Source organism: Montipora foliosa, chromosome 14 (genome assembly GCF_036669935.1).
Source record: "Montipora foliosa isolate CH-2021 chromosome 14, ASM3666993v2, whole genome shotgun sequence".
NCBI lineage: Eukaryota > Metazoa > Cnidaria > Anthozoa > Scleractinia > Acroporidae > Montipora > Montipora foliosa.
Genome location: NC_090882.1, coordinates 13,307,848 through 13,327,847, shown reverse-complemented (window position 1 = coordinate 13,327,847; position 20,000 = coordinate 13,307,848). Strand labels below are relative to the sequence as shown.

Sequence of the window (20,000 nt, the reverse complement as noted above, 5' to 3'; positions counted from 1 at the left end):
GCCCTTTACGTGGCATGGAGGTTACCTTTATTAATGATGGGGAAGATAAAGTGATGAATTCAAAGTCCGTTCGTGTTGTTGCAGTTTTAATATTGATCGAAGTATTACATCGTTTCCAGACCGCAATTAAGTCAAGAAAAAGGAAAAGCTTATCCCTCATTTCGAAACATTTAATCGCCTCCTCTAAGCACCTTCGCCTCTTGATACATTCCCTCCCGGTTACTAGCTGTCCCCACACCCCTTGCGAAGTTGTGTACGACCAGAGCCATCTGCACATAATTTCAGCGGAATATGAGATCTTTTTGCGAGAGAGGGGAGGGTGTGGATAAAGTTTTTCTTCCAAACGCTCGTGGGGACTCACCTGGGTGACATAAGTATGACTTGGGCCATGATCACTCAAGCTAGTTGCATGTTATAGGGAACAGTAGCTTCTTTACTTACGACAAGTCAACTGCACAAAAGAGCAGAGCGTGTTGCTCAGATGGCGGTGGAACAAGGTCGCCTGAGCTCTGGTGATAATGTGGCACTTGTTTTTACACCTGGTAAGCATGCCTTGTTTAGTAAATTTGTATGCTAGATTGAGGGAGGAAAAATGTCATTTTCGCTTTTTGCTGTTGTGAAAGTAACATAATTTACACTGATTTTGACTCGTTTAAATTTATTAGGGAGATGCAAAAGTCGTGAGGCGCTTTTGCCGTTGCTATAGGTAATCACATGAGTGCAGTTTCGAATAATTAAGCACGAGTCAGTTTTTTCAAAGACGAACAAAATTGCAAGATCCCGTAGGCCGAGTACAAAAAAACAAAACAATTTACTCGTGCTTAATTATTCCAAATTACACGGGAAATCATGTGACTACTTATCAATACTAGTAATAATCTCGGATTATTGAAGTGGCTTCGGCAGTCGCCCAGCTTGTATTTCCGTAGGGTTCCAAGCTATAAGACTGAGCATGTGGCAAAACGAGACTGTCAACAAATCGAGATCAATACACGTGCGAAAATCTACGCGAGGGTGGCCCCTGCCAAAAACAAAAGAATCTTTTGGGCGGCTATTTGGTGTCCCTTAAAGAGAAAAATCTCGATTCCTTTTGGCAAGACCACACAATCACCCAATCTGAGCAAAATTACGACGCGTTCTCCTTCCATCGAACGCAAATTTACCAGGAAACAATTCGAGATGAGATTATCGGAACGCGCTTTTCTGCACTGTGTTACCTGGAAGTTGCATTTCTCTTAACCATCCTGAATGGAGAAAATTTTCCATGTATATTATTAAGAAAGTAACAGGCTTTACAGTGGTTTGAGGTACAGAAGTTGGGAGTCGTTTTTTTTCTTTTTTTAAAGTAACAGGCCTTACATTGGTTAAGACCGGTTTGAAGGTATTTGGGAAGGCGCAAAAGTCGGGAGGCCGTGTTGAGTAGCGAGGATAGATTGGGGGGGAGAGGGGGGGGGGGGGGCGCTTAGCATGAAGACGCACAGCGTGAAAATCCCACCCGTACCTTCGACTGTAATTTGTGTGGGGCAATCACGAGCAGCATGCCACCAGGTCGGGTTTCAAAAGGTTTTTTTTTTCTTAATACACACGGCTCTACAACCTTCAAGATACCATAGCGATAAATAGGAGGCCAATACCTCACTCATTTATTTTAGTAAATGAGTCCAAAGTTTAATCAAGTAATGCTGGGATCCTCGCAGTTATGAACGCAATTTTAGCAATTGCGTCGAGAAGTCTGAAAAATTCAGGACTTCGACGGGGTCTGAACCCGTGCATCGCGATACCGGTGCATTGCTCTAACCAACTGAGCTATGAAGCCACTGACGGTGGGAGTTGGTCATTTGTGGGTTCTAATTTTCCCGTGAGGGATGAATCAATGAACGAAATAAATCATATGCTGAACTGCGGATATGAAATCAAGTAATGCTATGATCGTCGGAGTTTTGGACGCTGCGAGGATCATATAGCATTACTTGATTTCATATCCGTGGTTCAGTTTATGATTCATTTCATATATCATTTCGTTCATCTAGTCCAAAGTTTCTTTCTTGTTTGTTTTAGGTGTGGACTTTATTGTTGCAGTCTTTGCTTGTCTATATGCAGGTAAGAATGATTATCTTAAGAACCTAACTGTAGATGATGAAATAAGTTAGCTTAAGCTTGATTTTCATTGGCAACACAAGCACAGGCGCAAGTAGCCTATACTAAGTGAAAACGACCGTCGACATAAGCATAAGCACGTGTCTAAACATGTAATGTTTTCAGACGCGGATAATCTAGAACGTGTGCTCTAATTGGCCAGACAGTGCAAGACGTATCAAATTTCCTGGTTCTGATGCCGTCTTTCGTTTTCACACGGCGTAAGGCGAACGCCAGCTCAAGCTCAATCATAAGGAGAGGAAAAATGTTGATCCTTGGGCTTGTGCTTGCGGTTATGTTTATTCTTGTGTCGAGGATGTTTTCACGGTGTAATGAGAGCTGTTATCATATGCTTGCGCTTGCGTAGTTGCTTGCGTCGCTGGTGAAAACCAGGCTTTAGGGAGTCACTCGATGGGTGCGATCAATGTTTTGAAAGGACGAACGTTTCAGCGACTCTAGTTTGAGAACTTTCAAGAGATCTCGAATATCTATTTATTTCGAATTTAGGAGAAGATCGTGCGGGTTTTTTTTTGTTTTTGATACAATCCAATACATTTTCTCTATTGACTCTCGATGCTTTGTCTTAGTTTGTATATAGGTTTTCAATAAAAAATTGTCAAGTACTTGTGAAGAATTTAAATTTCGTGGCTGGTATGACGCGGCGTTTCGTCTCGGCCAAGAGACTCATCAGATACTTTTCGAATTCCAGCAAACTCGTTGAGCATCGCGCTCAAAGTCCCGTTCGCGAAGTCAAGATGTTAGCAGTCTGGCCTTCTATCGCAAAAGGATTCCCAACCGCAAAGTTCACGAGTTATATGCAATAAAATATTGTCAAGTACTTGTGAAGAATTTAAATTTCGTGGCTGGTATGACGCGGCGTTTCGTCTCGGCCAAGAGACTCATCAGATACTTTTCAGTGTGTTTATTTTTTTTTCTCGTTTAGTAGCGTTGTCAAATATAACCTTCTGCAAATGAAAGTTATTTATAGGATGACTGTACAAGCCCGAGTCTTTCTGGCGATATGCTTTGTTTTGTTTAACCAATTTCTTTTCTCAGGTCTCATTCCAGTGCCCATCCGACCCCCTCACGCCAACAACATCAGCACGACCCTCCCCACCGTCAAAATGGTCATTGACGTCAGCAAGTCACGTGCTGTGCTGACCACTCATAACATTGCCAAGGCGTTAAGATCCAAGGAAGCGGTCGGTGTTGTGGATATCAAGTCGTGGCCCACAGTGGTGGAGATCGATGATGCGCCAAAGAAGAAACTGGTAAATCCATACAGGGCACCCACACCGGAAATGATTGCATATCTGGATTTTAGTGTTTCAACAACGGGACTGTTGTCTGGAGTGAAGGTATGAAATTGTTGTGCTTACTGCACCGCTGTGTTCCATGGTACATTTTCATGCAAATTAGCCGAACACTAGCGAGGTTTTCTATCGTCAAAGGGGCTTACGATATTTGCATCTCGTTGTACAATGCTAAAGATTTCTCTTACTAATGGAAATCTACATTAATGAGGCAGTTTGTTTTTTCGCACTACAGACCACAATATGAACAGCGATGTATAAGCGCTATATAAATGCCATTATTTATTTATTTTTATGTTCGAATCGTGGGCTGAAAGACAAGAAGATGAACAATCAAATCGACAAACAAAGTGGCTAATCGATTTTGGTATCACGTCTGCTCAGCCAGTGTTTGAGGGGAAATCCTAGACTGCTAGCAGTGCCTTCTGTGCCAGTCGAGCCGCATTCTTTTAAATTCAATCGTGTTTTGTCACGCAATCGAGAGAGCTTTCCCCTCTTCCCCGAGCCTCTTTCGTCCTTTAATCTCGATTGCGTGACAAAACACAATTGTCTCAAAAAGCCCGCGGTTCGACGGACACAGGAAAGGGACTAGTATGATTCTAAGGAAATCAGGGGTTTTTTCGGTCTCAGGAACGCTGGAAACATGGCAGTCTCGATTCAAAATTATCCGGGGGTAGTCTGCAGCCGGAGCTCCGTAGTAGCTCACACCTTTAAATTCTCGTGACCAACCCTCAAACGGAAAAGAAGCGACCGTTTCCTTTGAGCCTTGTTTACTATTCACCAATGAACTCATGGTGAATAGTCAACAAGCGACAATTGTTAACAAGCCTACTTGTGACCTTTTTTTCTTTCTCTAGAGTTGCCAAACTACTGTCCACCCGAATTATTCCCGTTTCCTTTTTTATATCATTGCAAATTTTCGTGCTTGGTGGTATTTTTTTTCCTAGATGTCTCACTCGGCAGTTACCGGGCTCTGTCGGTCCATGAAGCTGGCTTGTGAACTCTACCCTTCTCGTGACATTGCTGTTTGCCTGGATCCTTACTGTGGATTAGGCTTTTTGCTATGGTGTTTGACAGGGTAAGGGAAATGGTCGAACTGACTCGTACATGCCCAATACATTCATGCTCCTTTGCATACACCCGTCACAATGTGTCACAAGTTGTCTTCTAAAGACCTTTATGCATTGTATCGACCTTTTGTGGAGGGTTCTGGTTAAGGTCGTGGTTAGCGGGTCACTTTTTGACGCCTACATCAAGTAACGTGAATGTCATTATTTCGCTCCGGTGGACAAATTACTTTCTCAATTGAATCTAATAATGACTCGAAGAACATGTGAAAAACGGTTGTGATTTGAAGAAGACGCAAGTACCATACCTCCGTAACAGGGTACCATGATTGGCTTAGTGAACAATAGACTACACTTAATTTTTCATAAGAAAATGGTACAACAGAAACCATGAGTATGCAGCGAAAAAAATAGTTTGAAGGTCAAGAAACGACGACGGCTATGGCAAACACAACGGCACAAAACAATAATTTTGTTGGTTAAACGAGAAAAATAATGTACGGCGCGCATTTTGGCGTCTATTTTTGCGGTGCTTCGTGCTTAAAAACGACACCAGTTTTAGAAACCGCTGCGGAACTGCTTTCCACAACGCTTCACGCAACGAGTTTTTCTAGTATTTTGCGTTGTAACATCTGTCCTGCAACATGCAACAGTTTATGTGATCATCGAAAACGAGACAAGTTGCGAGAAACGTGGCCAATTGTAACACCTATCAAACAACGTTTTGGCATTGTAAGAACTTTTGTCGCAACAAAATTGCGAGACAAGTTGCAAGAAAAATTGCCGAGTGTAACGGCGCCTATAATCTGCTAAACGCCTACTGTGTCGCCGAAAAGATCCGAGAGAAAATCATCAAAAAATGATGTGCCAAAGATGGTAAAATAAACCTGTTTAAAGAAACAAATGTATATTTGAAGTGCTGGTAAAAGACGGCTTGAAGCCGGAAGTGATCCTTGCAGTTATCTGGACAATTTAGAGCGGTTTTCAATTGAGTGTCGAAGGTAATTAGCGAATTACTTTGGTTTTAAATTACTTCACTCAGTGATTGGTTCAAAGTTCCCGCACCACTTTTTCAACCAATTAGAAGTGAGACCAAAACCAGTCGTGTCTTGCGCGTGCACATTTTCCCGCGCTTTGTGTCGGCTACGTGTAATTACTTCGAGTTTTGATTGGTTTACTGGATTGTCTCCGTCCTTTTTGATTGGCCAAAGTAATTACTTTGGTTTTGGTTTTACGACACTCATTTGAAAACCGCTCTAAGCAATTGTCTCTTATAGAAACCTGAAAAGTTCAGGCGGCTCCAACGGGATTGGAACCCATGACCTCTGCGATGCTAGTGCAATGCTAGTGCAATGTTAGTGCAATGCTAGTGCAATGCTAGTGCAATGCTAGTGCAATGCTCCACCAACTAAGCTATGAAGTCACTCAGGTGGGAGCAGGTCAATTTGTTGGGTTCGTGTGTTTCCGTGAAGGAGAAAAGAAGTGCTCATCACTTACGTTGTTATGGCGTGGAATCAGACAATACCCGTCATGTAGTTGATTGTTTAGTCATTCTCCTTGTGTTAACGATTCTCTGTCATTTCTTATTTTAGCGTCTATTCTGGACATCACACGATTTTAATTCCTCCTGGGGATCTGGAGACCAACCCGGCTTTGTGGCTATCAGTAGTTAGCCAATATAAAGGTGAACATTGTCACACTCTCTGTAAGCAACTTTCGAATGATTATATTTAAGCCAGCAATCGTGTTAAAGGAATGTTCGATATAAATTTTCTGCTCACGAGCTCAGTACATTGTCAAGCAGACTGGTGACGAGAATAAATCATGACACCTCATTGAAGTTGCGTAGTATTTTTCCGAGTCCCGAAGGGGCGAAGAAAAAAACGAGGACGACCAAATATGGTAAAATGACATAATCGTGGAGTGATACAGACATTTGAGTATCACCGGAGGTTTTTCTTTCTAGATATATCATCAAATAGGCCATTTTCGAAATATTCAATATTTAGCTTGATAGTGAGGCATAGAGGACAAAAACAATAGAAACAAGTTGCAATTAATGTGAAAGATATTAGCATATCATCTCCTTTCCTTTGTCTTTGTCCTCTAAACCTCTCTTTCAAGCTGAATTTTAATATATCGAAAGTGGCCTCTTCCCATGTATGGCTGTCAGTAAGGAGAATTGACGTTCAGATGTTTGGAGTGAAAGGGTTTTAAGCTTTGTTCTTTAAAGTAAACTGTTGGTCTGTTTGCATTTGAAACAAAAATCAACTGGAAAACTAGACACTGATGCTTATGAACGAGTTCCTGCCACTCCCAAGTAATATCAATGAAAATGCAGTAGTTACTGGAATCGACGAATCGATATCTTTTACTGTTCCAGTTGACCATCTTCCTGAGTGGCCCCAAGGGGCATCATTTGGGTTTGGCTTGCTCTAAGTTGAGATTGGCTTTTTGATCGCAATAGTGACGGAGTAATAACATGTGATTGCTTGGTTTTTAGGCCGTTTCGGAGTGTTGAATATTCTATCGTCTGGAACATTTCGTGTCCTTTTATGGTGTCTATGAATATATTTCAAGGGCGTTTTTTTACATTCTGAGTAAATCGGTTACACGTAGCGTTTTCGTGACCCAACAGCCAAGTGCATTGCGAAGGGAAAGGGGTGGCTGATGCTACCACAAATGGCAAAAAATACATTCGTGTCAATTGAAAGGAAACGAGCACAGACTGTATTGACCCGAGTCGCTAAAATACACAACTGCCTACGTGACACCTCTGTTTATGTCCGTATTATTTTATCTTGCTTCGGTTGCCTTGTATAACGAAGTTCTTTGGTTTGTTTACTCATCACCAGTCCGTGACACGTTCTGTTCCTACCCCGTGATGGATTTGTGCACAAAGGGCTTGGGTCAGTCAATACCAGCTCTCAAGGTAAGCTTTGAATGTTTAAGCTGTGAATGACGCGTTCATGACGTAGAGTCTCAGTACTTGCTCTTTGCAAAATTAATTAGTGTGCATTAATTGATCTTTATTGAAGGATTTCCTTTTGTTCGCCTATTATTCATCCGTGCATACGGAACCCGCGCCCGCAGTGCGCGCGGCAGTCAAAACTGTGCTATCCTGTCAGTCCTTTGCCCTTTCACCAGCAATGGTGCTTTTCTGTGCGTAAACGATATTGTCTATCTACCCTGTCTTCCCTAACTTAACACAAGTAAATGCATTCTCAATACAGTTTTGACGTCTTCTTACACTTGATTCGAAAATACCAGACTGAATTTGTCGTAAAATACTTAGAAAAAGCAACAAATAACAGCCAGAGCACAACAGATGACGTTCGAATTGCCGCTCGCTGGCAATTCAGTTTTGGCACCAAAGCATGAGGACAAAAAAAGGTGCCATAAAATCTTTGAAATGGGTTTCTGGTCCTTTAATTGCAAACAGTTGACGTGACGTTGGATAGCACAGTTTTTTTCCCGATCGTATGCACGGATAGTTAGTCAAAGTAACCCGCCAAGGATAGTGTTTATGTTATTGTCATGAAGTGTCACTTTGCTAATTTTAATGAAGTTAAAGTGTGAGGTCCTTGTATGTGTAACTCTGAATCGACATTGCAAAAGTTCTCACTAAGGATACGTTTGCGAAGTGAGACGGTCAACAGTTATTCAATCACAGTAGCGGCTTTCGCAGATAAATTCAATCATGTTTAGTTCACGCTAAAGAAGAGACTAAATCACCACTGGAAGCCTTCTGGATGTTCTTGTGCGTTTTTTGTCTCCCGTTAATAGTTGTGTAAACAATTTCTCGTTTCACACTAACTCTCAACTAGAATTTCCCTTTCGACGTCAACGAGTCCGTGGACAGTCTAATAGTCATACATAATGATTAGTTTTTAGAAAGAATTTAGTATCCTATGATGGGAGAATTCCTTAAGTGTTGGTTATTGCGTTCTAAACTTTTTCGAGTCAACTTAACCTGAGTAAAATCGTATGACTGTGGTGTGGTGTTACCCGATTTTCCATATTTGACTTCAATAAAGAATTAATGAAGAAAGGTTTCTCCACTTTTGTAACCACAAGTTCCCCCTTTTTTGCAGGCCAAGGGCGTCAACTTAACTTGTGTTCGGAACTGCGTCGTTGTAGCCGAAGAAAGGCCGCGGATCAACTTGACTACAGCTTTCTCTACTCTCTTTTCTGGTTTGGGTCTGTCTCCCCGCGCCGTCAGTACATCGTTCGGATCTAGAGCAAACGTTGCAATTTGCACTCAGGTTTGAATGTTCTTACTGTTTGTACTGTTTTTTCCAAGGACCTTGGGGAGATTCGAGAGTTTTCGAATTTGATAGTGAGGTTAGAGCGAGTTTCAATTGAGTGTCGTAAAACCAAAACCAAAGTAATTACTTTGGCCAATCAAAAAGGATAGAGGCAATCCAGTAAACCAATCAAAACTCGAAGTAATTACACGTAGCCGACACAAAGCGCGGGAAAATGTGCACGCACGAGCCACGATTGGTTTTGGTCTCACTTCTGATTGGTTGAAAAAGTGGCGCGAGAACTTTGAACCAATCACCAAGTGAAGTAATGCAAAACCAAAACAATTCGCTAATTACTTTCAACACTCAATTGAAAACCGCTCTATGTCTTGAGCCAATCAGACGAGCCAATCACAACGCAGACGACGTGGGTGTAGCCGGCGCGGGAAAACACATGCAAGCAGTCCTTGGCTAAGGATTATAGCGCGAAAAGTTTAAGCCAATCAACTCGCTAAACTTCGCAAAATTAGAACCCAACGTAATCTCAACATAACTTTCAACACTCATTTGAAAACTTTTTCAATCAGAAAGATGTTCTTCACACTCCTGACCATCTTGATTTTTTTCCATTAGGGAGCATCCACTCCTGAGGCATCTAGTGTCTATGTAGACACGAGGGCGTTACGAAACGACAGGTAAGCAAAGAGTTTCCTGTTGATAATTAAATACTGTAAAAGGTGCGTTTGGGATACTGCAGATTGAGAATATATTCCAGCAATGTTCTATTCCTGACTTTCCTGCTTCTATGGCATCAGTAATACATACATACATACATACATACATACATACATACATTCAATACATACTTAATTGACCGCTCCCCAAAGGGGCTTTTCAGGGCCAATGAAACACAACGAAACGACGGAACAGAACAACAACAACTGCTAAGAATCCCAACTGGCCGGAGGCAAACCAGTTGGCTATTTACAAGGGGAAGTTGAACCAGGGACTACCAGGATCAAATTCAACGAGTGGTCAGAGCGGGTCTTGAATCCGGGATCTCTGGATCTCAAGGCAAGCGCTCTAACCACTGGGCCACACTACCTCCTTGAGTAGTTACTAACTATTCGCCACGAACATATAATGTTTGTGAAAAATTTTGTAGTCCACCTTAATTATAGCGCTGTTGCAAGCACCTCCCTTCCTTCTTTTTATGTAAGGTCTTAAAGATGTCGTGATTTATGTCTTGTTTGTATACCTGTGGCCGTGTGGTGCGTAGATTGTAGTCATTCAGTCTTTGTGAATTATCATGCAAGCTACAGGGAAAAGGAAAGTTAAAAACAAAAAAAACAATTTGTCGACACTGAGGTAAAGATATGTTGTAAGATATATATTACCACACAAACTAATAAAGTAGCGGAGGAAAGAGTTTCTCAACAAAGCAGTTCTGATCGCAGGAAGCCATTTGTGTTCCCATTGGCAGATGGGAGGTGAATAGTACTTAATAATCATGTCCAAGATAGCAATCAAAAGCGATGACTGATGAGCTAATTAAGGAGGCTCGAGAGAGTTTCAACTCTTAAAAGACACACTCTTTGTATCGAATGACGCTACAACACTGTATCACGTAACAGCAATGTTATGGTACCATATGAAACACCGATTATTTCCAAACAAGATGTGATCATTGTTATGATGTAATAAGTTACCATGGCAACGAGAAAGCCCAGTAAAAACACCCTATATTTTGTATTTAGTTGCTCATATCTCAAAAACGAACTCGGTGACACCCCTTTTTTAATTTCTGAAAAGTGATTAGAAGGCCACAATAAAACTTTCGGCAAAGTTTAAAAAATTATGTCTAGCGGATTCAGAGCCACCAAAAAAAAATCGCAGAATTAAGGTGGCTCTGAATCTGTCAGACATATTTTTCTTAATCTTCGCAGTAAGTTTCATCTTGCCCCTCTGATTACTTTTCCGAAATAAAAAATAGGGGTCACTGAGTTCGTTTTTGAGATATAAGCAACTAAAGACAAAATAAAGGGTGTATTTACAGGGCTTGCCCGTTGCCACAGTGACATATTACGTCACAATAATGACTGTATCTTGTTCAGCAATAATTTGGTACCACAATATTGCTAATAAGGGAATAACATGACTTTTTAAGGGAATATTGTTTATTTGGTGCAAATAAACAATATTCCCGAAAAAAGTCATGTCATTATCACTATTATCAATAAACAAGGCCAAATGATATCAAGAATTCGAGTTTTAATAATACAAGCTAAGTGAATAACGAATTCAAAGTCACTTCAAATCATCATGTAAGTGTTGATTGAACAAGCTATTAAAGAATCTACTCAGTCCAGTGAACTTATTTAAAATTACCGAAAAAATGCGTAAAATCGTCTATAAATAATAGGCATATCACAAAGTTGAAGCAAGAACCAATCAGCTGTAGGGCTGATAATGCATTAGCAGCCCGCTGTCAGTCTTTTGCGGCCCGCTGAGCGTGTGTTTTGAAGAGGCCGATTTTCTATGTGGCCGCGTATATTTATAAAAGTACATGATACAACGTTGTGGTGCCGATCCTTCTAATAAGAGCGTTTACTTGGAAGCGTTGAAACTGGTTTGAGCCGCCTTAAGTGACAATTATAGCTAGGGCCCGTTTAGACGGGGACAACATGTTGCTCTAACACCATCAAACATGTCTGCGCAAAGTGTCGGACGCTGTCGGCTGAAAGATTTGAACGACTTTTTCTCGTTGTCATGCAGGGTGACCCTTGTGGAACGAGGAAGTCCAAATAGCCTATGTCTTCTGGAATCCGGCAAGGTATGAGCACTCGCGTCTGTAATTAGTTTAAAGGGTGGCCAGGAGGAGGTATTGTTGAGGCTGATGCATGAAACCCGCCGTTTTGGCTGCCGGAGTGTTCGACGTAGCAGAGAGATTTAGCAACGGGGAAAAAGGAGATTTACATCTTCAAATTTAGTGCAAAATTGCAGACAGAAAACTTCTCGGAAGTCCTACTTTAAATATGCATTTTGCCCATTCGGCCGTTTTTTCATTTTTCTTCGCAATAAGCGAATGAAATGCAATGGCACCGAAATCACAGAGCTGTTGGAACTATTGATAATGGCATGACATGTATTTGCAGAGATCGAGAAGAAACAATTGACGAAAAAAAATTGTCGTGTAAAATACCAAGCTACCACCCATTGCCCTTGGGCTTTTCTGATTGCCCTTCGGTTGTAAAACGGAAAAGGAATGCATTTTGATATCAAATGGTTTTAACGATGACTTTTTCATGAACAGATTTTGCCCGGTGTTAAAGTGGTGATCGCCAACCCAGAAACGAAAGGAATGTGCGCTGACTCTCATCTCGGAGAGGTAAGTTGTGTTAAAATTTCTACATCACGCAACGCTAATCCCAGCATTGCGTGACGTGACCGACGTCAGCTTTTGGATGACGCCAAGTGGAACAACTTCACGGATGGCCAAACGTTTGTGAATTGCTCGCGGGATGAACTCTTTTAATACCTTTCTGGTCTTTTTCCCCCGCAGATCTGGGTCAGCAGTCCACACAATGGCAGCGGTTACTTCGCAACAGGCGAGGATACTCAGAGCGAAGATCGGTTTAATGCCAAACTCACGACAGGTCCCTCTGGAGACATGGGGGTACAGTACGCTCGAACGGGCTATCTGGGATTTATAAAGAGGACCGATTTCACGCAGACGGATGGAGGTACATTACGTTTCTTTTTTGATGCTTAATTAAGGTTCACATACTGTTTGTCCCCTTTCTCTTCTTGAATTAATGTCCAGATGTCTTCTTGTGTCATTTGGTCAAGAGTAGTAATCGTTTCTTGGTATTTAATGTTATAGTCGTTGTGATCCTTTACGACGAAGGACTTTTTTCTGCTCGTTTGGACTGCATTATCTTGCATTCCTCTGCCGTATTTCGCAAAACGACGTCACGTGACTCAAGCCTTTGACTGCAACTTAAGAAAACAAGTCTTAAGGACGATGCCTACTATTGTTATTGCGCATACATTCTGCGCATCTCGAGATACTCGGGTTCCCTATGGTTGATGCTTACTAATACAGGGATATTTTTGCGCTGTTCAAAGCTATGCGGAGAAAGCAAAATTGAGCAAGTGCTCTTGGTATCCAAAAAGACAATTGCTCTAACCATGCATTCTTAAGAGATATTTAACGTTCAATTTGGAAAAGAACGTCATGCATAGCTTTGTAATTTAAAAATATTATTCATTAGTCATTTTTGAAAAATGCGTGGTTACCCCCAATTTTCATTTTTGGATTTCAATAACACTTAAGATATGTTTTTCCCGCATATTCAGTAAACCACGCAAAAATACCTTTAAATTAGTAGGCACCGTCCTTAAAATGATTATAACAGTTACGAGGTCTAATCCAGGCTTCAACCACGACACTTATGTCCAGAATTGCAGGTAATAAGATTCATGCCCACGTTGTTTCGGTTGCCGTTGCTAAAACTGTGTAATGTGAGATTACAGCATCTCTCTTCCCTTTCGTATTTCTCATCAGGTACATTCTTCTTTCTTTTTTTTCTTTCTTTCCTTCCTTTTTCTTCCTTCCTTCTTTTCTTCCTTCCTTTCCTTCTTTCCTTAATTTATGTTTTTTTTTGGCTTCAATAGCACGTCACGACGCGTTATTTGTGGTTGGTCCGCTGGACGAGACAATGATGCTCCGCGGTATGCGTTATCACCCAGTGGACATTGAAAATTCAGTCACGAGATGCCACAGGTCGATATGCGAGAGGTAAAAAAGAGAGGTTTTCTATTGTCATTAATTGTTCTTGGTCCTTTTAGTCTGCGTTTTTCTTTTTTACGAAACTACAAAAAATAATACTGCAGTTTTCGCGAGCTTTGAGTTTGTCTTTGGATCACTGCATTTGTGATTTGCTTAAAAATATCGCACTAAATTCTAAGTCAAATAAAAGGCAAAAGCAAGAGGCAAATTGCGACTTTCTCGCACGTGTTTTCCAGCGCTTAGGGACAGCTGCATGCGCAAGCTTCGCGTATTGATTGGTTTATTTGATTCCGTCACGATAATTCTTGGCTTGAGCTCACGTGATTAGACGGCCATATTGCCTCATATTGGTGTACAAAACAAAAGCACAATGTCGCGCGCGTTTTGCATAATAATATGGCCAAATTCCCAAAGAGCGTTTTCGCTATTGTTCAATATACACCATGACCAACATGGCTGCCATAACGTCAGTTTCAAGCCAAGGATACGAATTGTTTTGTATCTAATTACCTCTAAACTGTAGGAAGTCATACTTTTTGTTAAAATTGGACCGTTTTCTGTATTACCCTGTACTGTATTTGATACAGTACATAAACAAATAAGTTTACGGGCAGAGTTCATCGATTGACCTGCATTTTTAAAATCATTTTCTTATCACTCACTTGTTCTTGGTCTTCTGTTCTCACCCGCAAGAAATCCGAAAAAAATACGCAGCATTTTCGAATTTCGCAGTGGTGTTCCTTGATCCAGGGACTAGACTAGAATATTATCCCAGCCTACATTTAAGAATCATATCCTCTCTCCTTTCTCCTCCATAGTGCGGTCTTTACGTGGACTAACCTCCTAGTGGTAGTGGTAGAACTTGACGCCGAGGAAAGCGAGGCTCTGGACGTAGTGCCATTGGTGACGTCATCGGTACTGGACGAGCAACATTTAATTGTGGGGGTAGTGGTGGTGGTCGACCCCGGAGTGGTACCCATAAATTCACGAGGAGAGAAACAAAGGATGCACTTGAGGGACGGTTTCCTTGCGGACCAACTGGATCCTATTTACGTAGCTTATAATATGTAGGTAGGTCCCTAGCTAAACTCTCCGTTGGTCTGGTGCCCAACGGCAACTGGAATATCTTTAATGCGCGAGTGACACGCGTGCAACGTGGCCAATGCTGTAAATCTTTTAAATTTGTGAGAGTTTTGGCCCTTTTTCAGGTAATAAATTTAACTGCTGTCCTGATTGGGTGTCTTAAGTTTGGTTGTTCCTTTGCTTAAACTATGTTGTAAGGTCAGTTTAAAGAAGTGCGCTGTTATTTGTTATAAAGGTGGAACAAAATTTAGATACCTTTCCCTTAAGCCTGGTTTTCACTAACGACGCAAGCACAGGCGGCAGCACAAGTAACTTATGCTAAGTGAAAACTAACTTCGACATAAGCATAAGCACTCGGTCATTTTTTTTCAAATTCTCATACGCGAGGAATCTGGAACGAGTGCTTTAATTGGTAGACACGACTTAGTAGTAAATTCCCTTGAGCTTATGCCATGTGTCGTTTTCACAAGGCTTAATTAGGACGAACGCATGTGCTTGTGTTTCTGCCTTCATCGAGGCCGTTTTCAGGGTGAAGTAAGAGCTGTTATGCTTGATCTTGTGCCTGCGTTGCAAGTGAAAACCAGGCATTAGGAGCGTAGACAGGAAAAAATAGAACGCGAACGTCGGACTGAAATTTTCGTTTTGCAGAAAACCTCTCAAAGTTGTTTGACATCTGTTCGTGTCTTGCCTGTTTGCTCAAGCGAGACAAGGTAGAATAGAATAATTTTCGGGTCTTTATGACAAGCAGTAGCCTATCGATTCCCGTCTGCCTTTTCACGTAAACATGCTGCAAGATCTCTCTTATGTTAGAGCAGTTTTCAAATGACTGTCGAAATTGATTTCGCGATTGCAATTACTACACTTCGTAATTGGTTTAAAAATCTCTCGCCAGTTTTTCAGCCAACGAGACGGAAAACCAAAACCAACCGCGACTTCAACTGGCGCGCAATTTTCCCGCGCTTTGAGAAAGTTACACGGAATTGCTACGAATTTTGATTGGTTCATTGCGCTGTTTGCACCAGCTGTGATTGGTCCTAGTAATTACTTTGGTATTTGTTTTAAGACACTTAATTGAAAACCGCTCTAAAGTGCTACTATGATTAAAAAATCAACTTCCTTTTTTTCCTTCAGATTTTGATAGTGTGTTTGCGTAACACCTGACTGGCAAAATTTTGAGCCTTGATTTTGGATTTCACGGTCCGCCATTTCTCACGTTCAAAACTGACCCATTGAACCTCAGAGAGTGGGATCAAGGGAAACGTGACGTCATTTACTCACTTGCTTAAAATTTCAGTGCGTAAATGTACCTTTTTCTGTTTGGCTCTTCTGACATGTCAAGTAATGAAAACGTTGAAATTTTCTCTCATGTCCAGCACTTTATGAGAGAGTCTAAACGTTTTTCTTTTTCTTTTTGTGGTCATTGTAATTAGCCTAATTAAGTTAAAACTTTGACTCACTTTGTATCCTGTGCCCGTGTTTGATTTTTTTATGTAGTAATTAGAATTTTGGTGTAAGCCGCCCCCCGTGATGAGCTCATTTAGCTTTTGGGGCAAACATGTATATAAATATTTTTAAATTTAAAAATAAATAAATAAATAAATAAATAAATGCAGCCAAATGTGCAAAACACAAGTTAAAAAAGTCTGAAAGCCCGACACTACTGTGCTGCATATTAATTCAACCGCGTTCACACGCATTGCATTCTTAAACTAGTGAGTTCTCCTCCATCCAGCTCTCTCAAGGTTTTAAAGTTAGTAATGGCGGATCATTAAATTCGAAAATTCCAGTTAAAATAAATAGGTGTCCTTCTTTTTTTAATCAAGGCTTAAAACTTGGGTCACATGGTGTTTTGTTAGCTATTTTTGAAATTCAAAGAAAAAGAAGAATTTATTCTTAAACCGGTGAAGAGTTTATTTATTCGTTCAAAGTTCTGGACTTTGAACCGCAGGAAATAATGTTGTATCCAAATTTGGTTGAGACTTTTTTTCTACAGAAAGTTCTTGTCAGGAAAAAATGACTTTTTGAATCGCTTATTTACTTTCAAAGTTTCTTCGGCGCCGCAAGTTTGAATGATATTTTCCGCTGACTTTCTCGTTCGTAACAACAGGCTTCAGTTATTGAAGATGGTAGCGCCCGAGAAATTTGAAAACAAGAATACGTGATTGTAAATTTTCTTTTTAATTTAATGTGATTGTTACTATTATTTCCTGTAGTTTAATTTCAAAGTTAAATGTTTCGTTTAAGCGAGTCTTCAGGGTTGGGTTATCCCCCGTATCGTTCATTCTCCTAACTAATGCCATAGATTTCTTTGTTTGCTAGTCATGAGAATTTGGTATTGTATCAAAATAACATCCCTTAACTGATAGTAATCTTCATTCCTAATACTTGTTTACCGGACAGTTTAAAGACGGTTTAAAGAATAAAGGGAAGAAGCAAATTTTTTGGCGTGCTAAAATACACCACTGAAGACCGCAACAGTATTTGTACAAAAAGCTGTGATTTTTATTACAAATTAGAAATTAGTTTGTGGTCAGTTTAATTAAGACATTGGTGTCACTTTCTTGAAAATTTATGAAAACGTTTGCGCTCCGAAATCGACTTCAGTAAAACTGATGGGGAATCGCAAATTCAAAGTACCTAAAAGGTTGCATGCCTTAAAACGCTTTGTTGGCGCTCGAAATCCAGGCTTTCGAAGGGCGCACTTCCAGTTTCATTCATTAACTGGGAACACGCCTGAAGGTTGGCGTTAGGCCTTGCAGTTAGTCTTAATTGAAAAAGCGTCTTAGAGGTTGTTGTAATTTACTTCATCCGTTTTTGCTTGAAAGACTGTTTCTTTACCTCTGCATTTTCCTTTGTGAATCTAAGGAGTCACGCAGTCTACAGAGGTGTCACGCGACATCACGCGAGAACCCCCAAATCCGTCAAATCATTTTTTGTCCAATGATGTAGTGATTTGGTGTAGCTACATATTCGGCGGAGGAAGAGAATTTTCTTATTGGCCTCCCGGCATCAATTAATCTTCAAAGTTTTTCAGATTTGTTTTTTTTTTTTAAGTTCGCTGTGGATTGTGCATGCGGTAAATAGTCTTAATTTCGGACTTTAAAATCAGTTTGTTCACGAAGTTATTGATATGTTAGAGTGAACGTTAGATCCCCTTAGAATTTTTTTTGGTTGTATGTATTTTCGCTGGTGCGATACAGCTTTTCTCCAACTATTATTCGTAGATTTCAGAGCGCGAGGTTATTAACCCTGCTGTCAAATTTGTTAAGTATCATGTAAAAAGGCAGTGAATAGTTGCTCATTATATTTTTATGTGTAAATAATAAATGTGATTAGAAATAATTTGTCAGTGGATTCAAGTTAATAGCGGACTCGCAAGCCGATTTGTTGGGCATGCGCTGTCCAGTCGTGTTTTCTCCACGACATCAACCATCCCGTTTCTCGAAAGTCCCGAGAAACCTTTCGGTCCCGAAAAGCGTTTATGAAACTGCGATCCGCTTTTTTTGAAAAACTGGTCTTTTGACGTGTTTTTAACAAAGCAAAAAGAAACAATAGTGAAGTTTGATGTCTTGCAAGCTCATCGTTATTAACATACAGTGGGAATTTGTGGCACCCGAATAGTTTCGGAAATTCGAGAAACAGGCTGCCGGGTTGAGTTGGGCGAAGCATTCTTGACGCTAACCAATGGCGAGCAGTATCAAAATCTTGCTTTATGCTCGTTGTAAAACTCACGCATTACGAAGCAAAGGAAACAAAAGATAAAATACTTCAAACATACACCTAACCGAAACACGAACAATGGAAACAAAACGTTTTCCAGTTGTCTCCCCTAGGATAACCCCAAATCACAAGGTTTTTATGGCATTTAATGCGCGAACAAAGCCACGAGCAACCCATAACCAGGCTAGATGAAACTTGCAGCGTTACCCAAGTTATCTCTCTTTTGCTCGTCCACCAACGTTCTTTCACGTAACCAATCGCCATGTTGGTTTGCTGAAGCAAAAGAATGCATTTAAATAAGAACGTTTGGTAAACCGAAAGGGCCGCCATCTTTCTTGTTTTCTCTCTGACGTGACGTCATGTGAAAAAGGCTGTGCGTCGAGAGGCTGCTTGCAAAACTCATCGTTGTTCCTTGATTAAATCTTCTTTTGTCGGAGTTGCTGCAAACGAGACGACAAATCTTACCCCACCCGCCTACCTTTTTCCCTTTCTCGTATTGGCCAGACTATCAGTTATCTCTAACGTTCGCAAAAGTAAACCTTTTCTTTGTTTCTGTCATTAGCACTGACGTTTTAATATCATTCGCTCTAACAAAGGGCTGACGCTCAAAAGATCAGCCGCAAATCTCTCTTGCGATGGTCAGTTTACCTTTATTTTAGAGATACTGATGAAATACTAGGATTTCCCTTCTTCACCGCGCGCATTTCACATGGGAGGATATAGGTGTCGTCGTGGTAACTAACACGATTAGCCAATAAAAAGCGAGATTCCCTTTCCTTGTAAGATGCTTTTGTGCTGTAATATAATTTCTTTCTCGTACATTAACATATATTGCAGCACAAAAGTATCTTACAACACAAAAATTTAAAGCTATAATGAGACCATGAATACGTTCTTTATAAAAAACCAAAATCTGCCATATCGTTTTCGATTTTCACTTTTAAGTAAGCAATGTACTCTCACTATTCTGTGCTGAACTTTCAAAGAATTGATTTGAATATATACGATAAGCTGATGAGGCAAAAGTTGCAAAAGATATTGCCCTAAACCCGCACCAATTTCTTTGCCATTGATACGGTTTCAGCGTATTTAAGTCGTTGGCGCGATGTTAGCACCAATGTTGTTTTACACTTCTCTCTGATTGGGATTTTGAATAACAATCAGAGTGAGGTCTCCACATGGCGCCACCATAATCTCATACTTCCTAGATCGTACTCTGAGAAATTTCAAATCATTCAGAGGGTCGAGATCCCGGACAGAACTTCGCGCCATATTCGTCAAATTCGTGAAGTTGGTGGCGTACAGTTGTGTGGTTGCATTGTCCATAGTCGTCTTGATCGCAATGCCTAGTGGGTTGAGTACAACCAGACCGAGAACGCCTGGGTGCGAGGTGATTCGTTTTAAGGTGTCTTCAACCTCTCCTTGCGGCGGAGGTTCCATCATGCTTTCCTTGGCAAACTGTTAAACAGAAAAGAAAGGTATTCAGGCTATCGAAATTCCAAAATGCGATATGATATCCAATCAAAGAACTAACGAAATCAAACCGTCCGGGAATCGAACCCTGTACACATGACGAAAGGCCAACGCTCTCCTCAATCCTTTGTGGAGGGACAGGGCTGAATAACGTCTGCGCATGTGCAAG

At 40.8% G+C, this 20,000-nt stretch overlaps 2 protein-coding genes across 4 annotated transcripts in view; one reads left to right on the top strand and one right to left on the bottom strand.

The window, feature by feature from the left end:
- Nucleotides 1-17,980, top strand: part of LOC137985387 (disco-interacting protein 2 homolog C-like) — a 59,867-nt gene extending 41,887 nt beyond the window's left edge. For all 3 annotated transcript variants that reach the window (XM_068832996.1, XM_068832994.1, XM_068832997.1), the window contains 13 exons: nucleotides 419-542; nucleotides 2,059-2,100; nucleotides 3,193-3,494; nucleotides 4,397-4,527; nucleotides 6,109-6,200; nucleotides 7,372-7,448; nucleotides 8,611-8,781; nucleotides 9,397-9,458; nucleotides 11,539-11,596; nucleotides 12,077-12,151; nucleotides 12,326-12,506; nucleotides 13,441-13,564; nucleotides 14,374-17,980. In XM_068832996.1, the coding sequence (XP_068689097.1) occupies nucleotides 419-542; nucleotides 2,059-2,100; nucleotides 3,193-3,494; nucleotides 4,397-4,527; nucleotides 6,109-6,200; nucleotides 7,372-7,448; nucleotides 8,611-8,781; nucleotides 9,397-9,458; nucleotides 11,539-11,596; nucleotides 12,077-12,151; nucleotides 12,326-12,506; nucleotides 13,441-13,564; nucleotides 14,374-14,626 (1,692 nt within the window). In that variant the 3' untranslated portion in view covers nucleotides 14,627-17,980. The remainder of the gene's footprint in view (nucleotides 1-418; nucleotides 543-2,058; nucleotides 2,101-3,192; nucleotides 3,495-4,396; nucleotides 4,528-6,108; nucleotides 6,201-7,371; nucleotides 7,449-8,610; nucleotides 8,782-9,396; nucleotides 9,459-11,538; nucleotides 11,597-12,076; nucleotides 12,152-12,325; nucleotides 12,507-13,440; nucleotides 13,565-14,373) is intronic.
- A 129-nt stretch (nucleotides 17,981-18,109) lies between these two features.
- Nucleotides 18,110-20,000, bottom strand: part of LOC137985388 (dynein light chain roadblock-type 2-like) — a 12,389-nt gene continuing 10,498 nt past the window's right edge. Inside the window, exon 3 of the mRNA XM_068832998.1 lies at nucleotides 18,110-19,816. Within this exon, the coding sequence (XP_068689099.1) occupies nucleotides 19,484-19,816 (333 nt within the window). The 3' untranslated portion in view covers nucleotides 18,110-19,483. The remainder of the gene's footprint in view (nucleotides 19,817-20,000) is intronic.